We start from the raw sequence: 13114 nt of genomic DNA, 5'->3' as shown, positions 1-13114 counted from the left end.
AACACTGCGTCTGTGAAGAAAGGAGTGGCCAGTCCTGCCTGGTGGGCTAATCTAGGTCAGTCTCTCAAACCAAGTTCAAGTCCTACACGATGAATCCAAGGGGAGGTGCTAGGAGTCTCAGAGGTCAGGTGGCTGCTTTAAACCCCTGCTTGGTGGTTATCAGCGTCCAGCAGGCATACATGAATGAGAGACCATGGTTCATCTTTCCCTTTTCTCTCTTGCGAATTTAAGAGCTTCTGTACCACCACCCCCAAACCCCCGGATCTTCAAATAGCTGTGAGTTGCTATTTCTATAAAGTAGACAGGGACTCTTTTTAAGTGGTTTTCAAATGATATAGGAGCATTTAGCAAAAATCTGGTCAGTTCATTTAGCATAAAAGGTCTAAATTAGGCAACCATAGGATGTGCAAAATAAAATTGTGACTATGGATACAACTTTATCTCACATTCTGATGTAGAATTCCTTCAGTCCTAACATTTCTACATTGAGTCATTCAACAAATGTGCCTTGAGTTGCCCAAGTGTACACCTTGCCCAGGAGTTGGGGGCCCAGACTCTGGCTCCCGTCAGCCTCCTCTGCAGACCATCACCAGCATTGAGGGGCAAAAAGTCAGGGGCCCACCCGACAACACTGTTTTTAGAGTGATATTCACTGCGTATTCAGAGACCAAAAGCCAAATGGGAGAGCAAAGCAGAGAAGTGAGATGATTTTCTGGAAAATCCAGTTGAGAATTCCACTTGGGAGGAGGAGCAGGGCCCTAGATGGTCCCCACACAGTCCGAGTCATTTAAGCCTTTCCCCAAGCCTAGGTGGCACCAGTGGTAAAGAATCCACCTGCCAGTGCAGGAGATATGGGAGACTGGAGTTTGATCCCTGGGTCAGGAAGATCCCCTGGAGCAGGAAATGGCAACCCAGTCTAGTATTCTTGCTTAGAAAATTCCATGGATATGTACAGTCCGTGGGGTTGCAAAGGGCTGGACACGACTCAGTGACTGAGCATGAGCACTGAACCCTTTGCTCTGACCACAGGGCGTAGTGCACATAGCTGTCATTCTGAGAAGCAGTAGGACAAACAATAATTCCTGTTCTCCAGGAGAAAAACAAGACCCAAATCCTCACATGTCTCATATGATTTAGAAAATCTAAAGTGGCATCAGGTTAGCCAAGTTTGCAATAAGATATCTAAGAATTGGCTTTTATGATCTATCTTAAGTGAGATTTCCTGCTGACTTTTTTCAAATGAAAGTTTACCAACTGCATTTCTTCACCCTAAAGTTACTATTTTAAAGTCATCATGTTCTAATCCGTAGTGAATGACTTAGTAGTTTTTGTAATGACTAGTGAACTTTTATCTATTTAACAAGAATTTATTTAGTGCCTACTGTGTTCCAGGCCCTGGAGACATAAAGCCTGAGTTCTAGGCATCAGGAAGGGCCACAATCTAATCAGTAATTATAATATAGTATAATAAATACAATCAGATAAATATAAACATCCTTGATAGTCCAGTGGCTAAGACTCCACACTCCAAATGCAGGGGGCCCAGGTTCGATCCCTGGTAAGGGAACTAGATCCCACATGCTACAACTAAAAAAATGATTGTGACTACTGCAGTGAAGATTGAAGACCCTGAGTGCCACAACTAAGACCTGGCACAGCCAAATAAATGAATGAATAAATAATTTTTTTTCTTAAAACAGATAGCAGTGACAAAGAGTACATAGCTGCCTCCTTGGGAAAGAAGGAGCTAAGAAAGACTTTGAAAAGGAAATGGTATGAGCGGGTTGAAAGATGAAAGGATGAGTTGTAAACATCCATGGCATATACATAGAGAATGTATTATCAGTGTCTGAGCTTATATGGTAGAGTTCAGGTTGAAAGGCCCTTTGTCAGTCTTCTGACCCAGTATCCCCCAGCCAGGAAATCTCCAGCAGGAAGCATGGTACTAGTACACTTGTCTCCCGATGTTGCTCTGGAATAGAGCTTCAGATTTCCCTCCCCAAAGCAGGGGTCAGGGCACCTGCTCAGGATTTTTGTTTATTTTATACATTAGTTGACATAAGTTTTCCTTGGAGGGAAAAATAACAGTTCCACAGCTAAAAACCACTGGCCTAGTACAAACAGCATGAGACCTTTGGGGTAGCCCCATGTCCATAGACAAATGAGATCAAATTATTTAAGGCAGGAGAAAGTGATCTGTAAACTGTAATGTAATTGAATACCTCTAAATTATTTTTTTTAAGTCACTTTTGTTATGATTTCTTTGGGCCTGAGTTCCTTCCTTTACAAAGTGAAGACATTTCACCCAGAAGTCTCAAGTCCCCCGGGTAGCTCTAGACTTAAATGCTTTGGAAATTATCCAGCTTTCTCTTAACTCTTTCTGAGGACGAGAATGCTTTTTCAGTGTACTCATTTGCACTGTTTTTGATGAGACTTAATACTGGAATTAGAGCATCTTGTTGGTGAATTACAACTAGTCACTGGTTTTGTAAATTGCAAACACTGGCACGCAAAGCTGAGGCTGTGTGGTTTTCACGATATATGGCCATTGCAAGAGCTGGTGATGTTTTTTGTTGCACATATGCCCAACGTTGGTAACTTCAAATCTTGCTTTTAATGACATATTTATGTTCTTTTGGTAGCCAGAAGTGCAACTTGCTGAAGGCTTCGATGTGTTTATGCCTAAATCTCAGCTGGACTCTATATTGTCAAACTACACTCGCTCAGGAAGCCTTCTGTTTAGAAAACTGGTGTGTGCATTTTTTGATGACAAGACTTTGGCTAACTCCTTACCCAATGGGAAGAGGAAAAGAGGACTCAATGACAACCGGAAAGGACTAGACCAAAATATTGTGGGTGCAATAAAAGGTTGGTCTGCCTCATTTCATTTTAACGGGGTCTTTGTTAAGCTTTGCCTTCATTCCATAAAGATGCAGCTGAAACTGTAGTCAATGAACTAGAGGTGAATTTAACTTGCTGTTGGACATCTGCCCACCGGCATGGCTTTTGGGTGTGAGCTCCTTAACCCTCCGCCCCAAATACCACTAGAACTTGCTGTTTCAAGGTGATGTTAACTTGTTAAAATCAGAATTTAAAAGCCAGTCTGATCTGCTGCAGAACCAAAACGAAATCGTTCCTTAATTAACTTTGAAAATGAAAGTATGTTTTCCTCTCAGTCATTTCACACTAAGAACTTCCTCAACATAGGATTTCTACTTAGATTTTTAGTTGTCAGAAGGAATACAGCTGTGATGCTCTTTTGAAAGAAAGTAAAACAGTTCTCTCCAAAATTGAGAAGTTGCTTTACCAGCTGACTGCTTCTAAAGACACCCTAAGTGGAAGTGAACCCACTGTGAAGCCAGACCCTCCTCTGCTCCCTGGGGTTTTGTGATGTGGAGTCATGCCAGTTACATGTAGACAAGACCCTGTGTCTCCCCACACACACCTGTGAAGGTGTGTCTGAATCTCACTGTGTTAGGATAGCCAGATGCGTGCATACATGGATCTTCATTTAAGTCCAGTTCCACATCCTAGATGTATTTTTTAATTTAATTTTTCCTATTCCGCAATGTTAACATGTCTTTATTTAGGATTCTGATAAATGTAATTTTAGGTAATAGAGGTATTTCTATGTGACTTTCAGGAAGAATGTCGATGAATTGGCAAATTTAAAACACAGCTGCCATGAACATGAAATTTGGGGTCAAGCCTTAGTTCCTCTAGAATCACTGACTGGAATGTTCCTCCCTGGCTGTGGACTGGGACTGGCATCCAGAAAGCACCCCCAGCCTTCTACCTCTTGTTCCCCAAAAATGAGTCAATGAACGTAATAGCACTTAGAGTATACTTAGAAACCCATGACTGACTTTTGAAAATAATACAATTTTTAAATGAAGCTAGCAAGTACCAGGCAGCCTTTGTTCATGGCCAGAAGGACATGAGCCTTCATTAGCACAAAATTTCTTATTCTCCAACAGTTTTTTCACTTAAAGTGACAGTTGAGTTGTAGTAAATAAGCTACAGAGATATCATAATCGGTGCCACTTCTGAAAAGAATGATTCAGCCTGAAGCGACACTGAAAACAAAATTACAGAATTTGAAAAATAGCCAGTGATGTAACTAGGACTTGCTGAAGTGAAGAAGGGTCCTGTTTGGATTTAATATGGCTGGGGCTTGTGGAAACATGAAGGTCAAGGCTGATGATGCTTTTCATTCTGAAGCTCTTAAACATGCTGCAATGTAGCCAGGAATTGTTTTAATTTTCTTTTTTTTTTTCCAGGGCAGTATATTAACAGTATGAAAGTGTTTGGAAATTAGAGGATCATAAAAGACCACGTTTCATTTTAATGACAGTAGAAGAGTTACCCTAATCATAGATGATAACGAAATATATCATTACAAGTAGACCGATACGGGTTTTATTCTACCATTTTCCGTTTAGACTGGCCATGATACCATAGTCTGAGAAAGTATATTACTAACAGAAGCAGACAACACGCCTTAATCTTCTTCACATCTCTCCTCTTTAGCTAGAAATAAAAATGGCAATGAGCCCTCTTCAAACCCTAGTGCATCATAGAGCAGTTTATTCAAACCAAGAAGAACTTTAATTGTCCATACTCTTTTTTTGTTGAATTAAACCTGGCATTAAAATTCTTTTAGGACAACAAACAAACACAGTAACTTTAAAATAGACGGAAATCCACCCATAAGACACCAACAACCTAAGTCAACAGATACTGTATGTTCGCTTGTTTGCTTCCAGTGTTGATTCATAGAAACATTTTTATTTTTCTTTCTTTTCCTTCTTAAAAAAAATAACACATGCTTGTTAAAAAAAGAAATCCAAACCATGAAAAAACAGAGAAAGCTGAAAGGCTTCCATCATCCCACTCTGCAGAGGGTCTGTGTGCATTCCTATAATCTTCGTTAAAACTATGAATGAGGTGTCAGCTTTGTCTCTCTAACGAGAACATTCTGTTCATGCTGATCAGCCAGCATTTTTACCTGATTTTTCTGACAATTTCTTACAAGCACCTTGAGGACAAGCTTTGTCATCCTGTTTTTTTTTATTGCCTGTTGCACCTCACTGAGAGCTCTACACCCAGTCGGGTTTCCATAAATACATGCGGGGTGAATGAATAGATATAGGTTTTTGTTTTTCATGCTGACTTTGCCTTAATTTATTGACATAGTGGGCCTATTACTAAACATCCATCCTCAGGGCTTCTCACACCTAATTTGGAACAGCTGACATCAGATGTTGCTGTAAATTGTTACTTGTTAATAAAGTGCCAATGAAACCAAAAATATGGAAACAAAAATTGAATGTAAATTTGAATACACTTCTCTTAATTCCCTAATTTTCCTCTTTTCATATCATACTTTGACTCACTAAAAATTTATTGACTCACATAACTACAATATGAAGTGATTTTTGGAAGTAGTTATTAACTGAAGTTCTTTTTTTTGTTTTATCTGGTTTTGGTTATCACTGTGCTGTGTGACTTGCAGCATCTTAGTTCCCTGACCAGGGATTGAACCCAGATCCCTGGCACTGTAAGCGCAGTCCTAACCACTGGACCATCAGGGGATTCCCAAAGTTCTTTTTTTTTTTTAAAAAAAAAAAGAGAAAATAACAAAATAACATGCATACATGAAAGAGACCCAAGAAATCTAAGCAACTCTTAATTTAAGGTCTTACAGAATAATTATACCCAGTTTTTCTTGCTATTATTAGAGCTAAAAAGAAATTTATTTCCCCAACCAAGTCTTTTGAATCTGAGTAATCTGGCAAAGTAATAAAATGGTTTCTTTCTTTATAATTATGGCAAAACTACTCATACTTTGAAAAGATTTTGCAAGTATTAAGTGTTCTGTCTTTCTTCCTCTGTCCTTTATGGGACAGTGCACCAATACTATATTAATTTGCAAAGTTTTACAACTTAGGGATATACAAAGACTGGTCAATTTTATAAAACCTTCAAAGTAAAAACAATAGTGGGGCTGGATTTTGTTTCGAAGTGATAAGGTTGGTTAAGAATGGGAACAAAGATGAAGGAAAACCTGTAAAATGCTTATAGATAGGAACAGAAATGTACTGAAAAAGCAGTTTGTTATAGGATTGTTAACATAGCTCTTTGTAGTGATAATTAATATTCCCCATAGTATAGAATATTGAAAATAAAATATAAACCTCTTTATAGAGATCATGCTTTCAATGTAATCTCATCTGTCTTATGGTAGCTAACACTTATTGGTAATTCATTAAAAATTCATTTATAGCTGTGACCCAAGGTGTTGATGATGGAAGGATCCTTAATTAGAAACATCAACCTGGGCACTTGGAATTTAACTCTGGGAAGAAGCAACTTAGGATCTTATTAAGTGGAGTCTTGGGTTTTGGTGCTGAGGAGAGTTTAGTATCCTAGATTTAATTTGGAAATGATCTTACAGCCAGGATGCAGCATTGAGGTCAGGACCTAGGCAGACCGTCCTCCCTTCATGCTTTACCTGCCAGAGACCACCTAGTTCTTGATGTCTTACTCCAGGAGACCATGCAGGGTGACCTAGTGAGAGTTATGTCAGATATTGACATAATCACTCATGTCTGAAGGCTCTTCAGAAAGTATAGTTGCAGTAAAGCCGTTTTTAGAACTTAGGTTATGATTTTTAATTCAGCTTCATAGTAATTAGTTGAGTTTTATTATTGAGTTGGCCCAAAAGTTCATTATTGTTTTCCACGGTCTTAAGTAAAAACCTGAACGAACTTTTGGGCCAACCTGGTACTATCCAACAAACTAGATTCTTGAATCCTCTTGCATTCAGAGCAAATTATGTCTGCTTGTCAAGTGCAAGAACCACTCTATTGCCCTTCGCTCACTCCATGCAATACACGATGCAGCACAAACTTTGATGCTGGCATCTTGGGGGCATCTAGGCTGCTGACCTGCTGGTATGGCCCACAGGGATCGGCACGTCCCCAGGAGTGCCTTGGGTGGTGGTGTTTCTGACACTTCATGAGACCCACCCTTTCATAGGCTCTGCTAAACAGACCACCACAACCTCTCCTTTTCTTCCAACAACTCAAGAGACATCCAGGGTCTGTATTTGTCATTTTATTTTTTTGAACTTTTTGGCTGTGCCTCTTGGCAAGAGGGATCTTAGTTCCCCGACCAGGGATCGAACCTGCAGAAGCACAGAGTCTTAACCACCGGACTACCAGAGAAGTGCCTGCCGTTTTAGAACTCCTCTATTCTCCAGTTTTATTGTATATCATCACTCATTTCCTTGGATTTATCCCCCTAAAGTGAATAGCTGTTTTCTATCTGGTCTCTAATAGACTTTAGTATGTTTGGGGGTGGAATCTACATCTGACTTCTTAGTCATTTCTATCTTTTTTTTTTTTTTAATTATTTATTTATTTATTTTTGGATGTGCTGGGTCTTTGTTGCTGTGAGAACTTTCTCAAGTTGCTGCTAGTGGGGGATACTCTTCATTGCAATGCATGGGCTTCTCATTGTCATGGCTTCTCTTGTTGCAGAACAAGAGCCATGGACTCTAGAGCACATGGGCTCAGCAGTTGCAGCTCTCGGGCTAGAGCACAGACTCAGTTGTGGTGCATGGGCTTAGTTGCCCCACAGCACGTGGGATCTTCCTGGAACAGGGATCAAACCTGTGTCTCCTGCATTGGTAGGCAGATTCTTCACCACTGAGCCACCAGGGAAGCCCTTCCTTATTTCTTGATGGGAACTTCTTTGTGTTCTGAGAGCTCTCTTTAAGAACAAGGCTGAAACATCCGCTTGCATTTTCGTTCCATTTATGGGAGAGGAAGCTGAGGCTGTGAGAAGTTGAGTAAACTTAAAGGAAACAGCTAGTAAGTGGGAAAACCAAGATTGAGCCCCAGGTCTCTCTCCAAAGCCATTACTTTGTTTCTTATATGAAGACTATCTGAAAAGAAAGAAAGGTATCTCAACTTAAAATTTTTAATCTTAAAATTTAGCATTTTGGATTCTTTATAAATTCCACTGGGAAGGTGGTCATGCTAATGATTTGAAATGACTGGTCAGTTGTGTGGTATTCAGGATAAATTTCTAGATAAGCTTAGCTCTCCTTCAGTTTATTTCCTAGTTTCTAGAAGGGCAGGTCTTCCTTTGAAAACACCGAGAATCAGTCCCATTAACAGTAGAGAGGAAAATAGAAGTATGATCCTTTCCCTAGGGAAAGAGACACTTGCAGTACATAGAACCACGGAGAAAGAGCATGCACGTCCCACTGCACGTGCAACTTCCAACACTGTATATAAATTTAGTTCTAGGTGAAGTGTTTGCCCATTGGAGCCAATCGATGAATGCTTTCATTCAAAAATCCTTTTAGTTTCCATGTTACAACGCTGGAAGTCACAATGCGACTTGCCTGCTCTTTCTCTGTGGTTCTTGTGGTTCTATGTACTGGAAGTGTTCATGTTAATGTTTGGCAGAAACCAACATAATTCTGTAAAGTATAAACATAATTTATCCTTCAATTAAAAAGTAAATTACTTTTAAAAAAGAATCCTTTTAGAAGATGACTAACCATTGTGGACAGGGAAGCCTGGCATGCTGCAGTCCATGGGGTTGCAAAGAGTCGGACATGACTGAGTGACTGAACTGAACTGAACCATTTGTGAATTTATCTGTTCGTCGGTTTACGTATCAGATCAGCTTAAAACAGGACAGGACTGCATAATATATGATGGCAAACTCCAAGAGATTATTTAACGACATCACATTCATAACTTGTCTGTGACTGCTACCTAGTTGTTGTGATTGGCATTCTCCCTCTTTTTATGGAGGCCCAGCAACACATGGGTGATGTTGAACCTTGATCATTCTGCACCTAGAACCCTATGTGTTCAACCCCTGCCATAGCTGGTCTTGTATTTCAAGGTGCATCAGAATTACAACAGGTATTGGTTCAAAATTCAGATTTCTGGGTCCCCTCCTGGAGGTTGATTCAGTAGGTAGAGGGTAGTCCAGGAATCTGGATTTTGAACAAGCAGCTGCTGATGACTGATGGTGAGTGTTTCCAGACCGCCCCCTTGGCAGGGCTTCCCTGATGTCTCAGACGGAAAAGAGTCTGCTTGCAATGTGGGAGACCTGGGTCCCATCCCTGTGTTGGGAAGATCCCCTGGAGAAGAAAATGCAACCCATTCCAGTATTCTTGCCTGGAAAGCCCTGTGAATGGAGGAGCCTGGAGGGCTACAGTCCATGGGGTCGCAGAGAGTTGGACACAGCTGAGTGACTCACACACACACACTTGGCAGAGCAGCGCCACCCCAGCTCGGGTTGTAATGACTGGTTCCAGGGAGACTCCGTCTGGCCTGGGCTGCCTGGACCTCCTGCACATGTCCATCCCTCTGTTGCTAAGAGTGCCTCTTTTCTGAAGCCTGCCCTGCGTCTCTCCTGGAGCAAATGACAAGATAACCTGTGTCCACAGCTCTCATCGTTAGACTGTCTGGGGCTTAACCTGATTTTTTTCCTGTCATCTGACACAAGGGTTCTGGTTTCAGACATACCCTCAGTGCCTCTCCAGGACTGGAGTGATGAACTGCCTCGTTTCCCAAAGTGGAAAAAGGGCATAGCCAGACTCAGCCAGAGACTAGTGTGTGGATCAATAAACACATGTGTAGTATGCTGGGAGGGTCTACTGTCACTACACAGAAGGTCGTCTCTGTCCTTGGCAAGCATTTGCCCAGATTCCTCCTCTATGGCATACTTGGAGCACTTTGCCACCAACTTCCACACCAAACAGCATCACACAGAAGACGTGGTCTTGGCCGCTTTTCTGATTCCAGTTAAGTCACAAGAACACCGAAACATTTGCAGTATTTTCATTGACCTCACAAACTTAGAAATCATCAACAGGCAAGACATTTCTGTTAACAACACTCAGGCTTATTACCAACCCACTGAGAGCTGGGAACAGGTGCCCTGACCTTCAGGGTATGCAGTCCCGCAGAGCGACAGACCTGTAAACAGTGAGCCGAACCCAGCACCATCTCCAAGACAAGACAGGAGGAACGTCAAGTCCTCCATTACTGATGGAGTGATTGAAAATCCCGGTTAAGAGAAGGGCTCACGGAACAGGTGACGTTGGAACTCAGTGTCCTAGATGCAAAGAGAATGGAAAAGCTTAACTTACAGAGTAAGATTAACGAAGCTTCAACACAGTAAGACATTGGGTGAAAGCCTTTCGCCTCCAGAACAGTTTAAAGTCTATTCTAAGCGTAGTGCCTTGAATCCTCGCCAACCTGTTTACCTTCGAGTGTTTAACTTCGTGAATATAAATGCCAATTGCCATGGATGCAAACATAGTTTACCCTCAGGGGTTTTCAGCCTGGGCTGTGCTTTTTATTTTTTTTAAGTATTAAGTCTTTATTGAATTTGTTACCATATTGCTTCTGTTTTTTATGTTTTGGTTTTTTGGCCTGGAGGCATGTGGAATCTTAGCTCCCCAGCTAAGTGGGAGAGATCGAACCTGCACCCCCTGCATTGGGAGGCGAAGTCTTAACCACTGAACTGCCAGGGAAGTCCCTGGGACTGTGATCCTTAAAGTTGCTTCTTAAAGCTGCCTCAGCACCATCTCAGACTTAATGAGCCAGAAAACTTGGGATTGGGGCCATAGGGAGTAGCCAGATTGTCCCTCGTTTGTCACTGGTCATCTGTAAGCTCAGAAAAGGAACCTCCTCCCCTTCCTCAAAGGGACAAGTCCATCTGCATAAGGAGCAAGGGACACATGGAAACGTTTGTTGAGAAGGACGTTGTGGCTTTTGTTGATGTTGTCTTCACCCCATCTCATCACAGACGGGAGCCCGCCATGGATTAACTCTCAGGGACTCAGTTGTAAGTCCCGGGTACTGAATTCTCACCCAGCCTGCCTTTCAGCACCACAGCTGGGGCTGAAGTAAACAGCCTCCTGTCAAAAGAGGTGGGTTTCTGTCCCACAGGCAGGGCCACCACAGCACAACTGTGCATTTTGTGATGTTACAGGCACCCTTCCCGGGGTGGACGTTGTCAATTTGTTTATCTCTTACGACAATTTTCTGGCAGATGCTAGTCATATGTCCCAAGGGAGAGGTACCGTCCTAATTTCTAGCCACGGCACAGTATGACATGGCCTAGCCACAGCCCTGGACAGAAGAAGCAGTATTTTCTGCTTAGCCCACCTCACTATTCTTTAAATCCCTGAATTGCGCGGCTAATCTGAAATGCTCGTCAGCATCTGCAGGTAATGCCACGTCTGTTTTCTTTTGCATTGCCAGGAAGCAGAATTGGATAATGAGTCCCAAACTAGTCAAATTACATTCCTCGTTGCTTTTCTCCTGGACCTATCGTTGGTGCTAGTGATCTGGCAATTATTTTAATTCATTTCCATGAAGAGTTATTGACTGTCTCCTGCAAGAGACTCAGCAGACTTCTGAGAGACTCGGGAATTGACATTCGCTTGGACAGCTGCCCCACAGATGTCTATGCAGTGATCGTGGGATATTTGCTGTCACTGTGGTACCAGGGACTGGTGGTCAGCTCACAAAAAACCTAGGATACATGTCAGTTTCCATTAAGAAAATGCCTCAAAATCCATGGGCCTTTATTTAAAATTGAACTGAAAGCTGTCATGGATTGTGGGTGCCTGGAAGACATCTCCATATAACAGCAAGCCTGGCTGCGGCTGTCTTAGAAGAGGGAGACGCTGCCTCTTGGAATTAGTCGGGTTTTCACACTGCCTCTCCCTTTAGTCAAGTCTCTGTTTCGCTGACTGTGTTTCTAGGATCTTCTTTCTTCCTTCTGGCACTTCTTTTGATTATGATGCTTCTCCATCATCAGCTCCTGGTATTTCTCAGAACCACAGTGTCCCCTTGTCAACCCTTTGCCTTTGATCACAGAGCCCATCTAGCAGGCCTTATGTTACATACAAGAGTCCCAACACCGCTCCATCACCACCTGTCCCACATGGAAGCAGCTTAGCCATCTACAACTAAGTAGGGGAAAATCTTAATTAGAAATGTGAATGGAAGCCAGGTGCAAAAGGAGACAGGTGACAGCAGGAACCAAGGCATGCAGGCCATCCAGCCTAACCACTACAAGATGTGGGGACCTGTCCTGGCCTCCTTCTAGAGTCAGGGTTGGTCCTTCTTACCCATGCGTGCATCACCTGAAAGGTGGCTTGGACCTTCTTACACTAACATTCCCTGGCAGGAATTTTTTTTTTTTTTTTGGCTATACCACTTGGCATGCAGGATCTTAGTTCCCCGACCAGGCATCAAACCCACAATCCCTGCAGTGGAAGCACAGAGTCTTAACCACTGGACCACCAGACACACCATTATTGACAGCAGCATCAGCATTCTCCTGCTTTTCAAGTTTGAAAGCTCAGACATCATGAATGCCATTTTTTCCTTTCTGCCACTGATCACCGGGTCTGATCACGACCCAGTCCTATCAGTGCTTTCTGTCCTTTCTCTCCTGTTCACTGGTCTCAGCTTCTCTGACACCATCCTAGTCCAGCTGTCTATCACTTTGACCCCGAAGTTCTGCAGAAACACTTTTTAAATATACTTCCTACCCCTCACTCTTCATCTAGGTTGTACTAACAGTATACTAACAGCCACTTGTAAGATGAGAGTCCATGGCATTTTTCCTACCTCCTCTTTGCCGGTTAAATCAAGTGCAAACTCTAGCCTTTCCCCAGACTCCCCGGAGCTTGACCACATTTCCCCCAGGCTCCTACCTGGTGAACCAGCCCAGCACTGACACTGTTCCTTAAGCATCACTTGCTTGTCTCAGACTTTGAGCCTCGCTATGTTCCCCAGGCTACGATGCTCTTCTCCCTTTGTAGGCAAATCCTGCCCATTCTTCTTAGTCCAGCCCAGGTCTCATTACCTTGACGGTGAGACTCTCTCCTGGTGCCTGAGCCTCTATCGATTTTTCCTTTCTCTAAACTCCTATAGCACACATGTTACCTTTATACAGCTTAGCAGTACATCCTAACCCTTAGCTTTGCTACTCATGGTTTAGGTGGAGGATGGCTCTATCATTTATTGCCCAAATTGGAACCCTTTGAGAGTGAACATGG

The 13114-nt window shown here is 42.4% G+C and overlaps 1 protein-coding gene across 9 annotated transcripts in view; it reads left to right on the top strand.

Annotated features, from left to right (window-relative positions):
- BEND7 (BEN domain containing 7) overlaps positions 1-13114 on the top strand; it is an 85709-nt gene that overhangs the window by 45926 nt on the left and 26669 nt on the right. For 6 of the 9 annotated variants that reach the window (XM_061126248.1, XM_061126247.1, XM_061126245.1 and 3 more), the window contains one exon: positions 2643-2868. In XM_061126248.1, coding sequence (XP_060982231.1) covers positions 2643-2868 — 226 coding nt within the window. Of the gene's footprint in view, positions 1-2642; positions 2869-4280; positions 6246-13114 lie in introns of those variants that run through there. The other 3 variants (XM_061126253.1, XM_061126251.1, XM_061126252.1) reach the window with 3 other exon arrangements.

The sequence above is a fragment of the Dama dama genome, chromosome 23, assembly GCF_033118175.1.
Source record: "Dama dama isolate Ldn47 chromosome 23, ASM3311817v1, whole genome shotgun sequence".
Classification (NCBI taxonomy): Eukaryota; Metazoa; Chordata; class Mammalia; order Artiodactyla; family Cervidae; genus Dama; species Dama dama.
The sequence above is the reverse complement of the archived record's forward strand: the minus strand, read 5'-3'. Positions and strand labels throughout refer to the sequence as shown.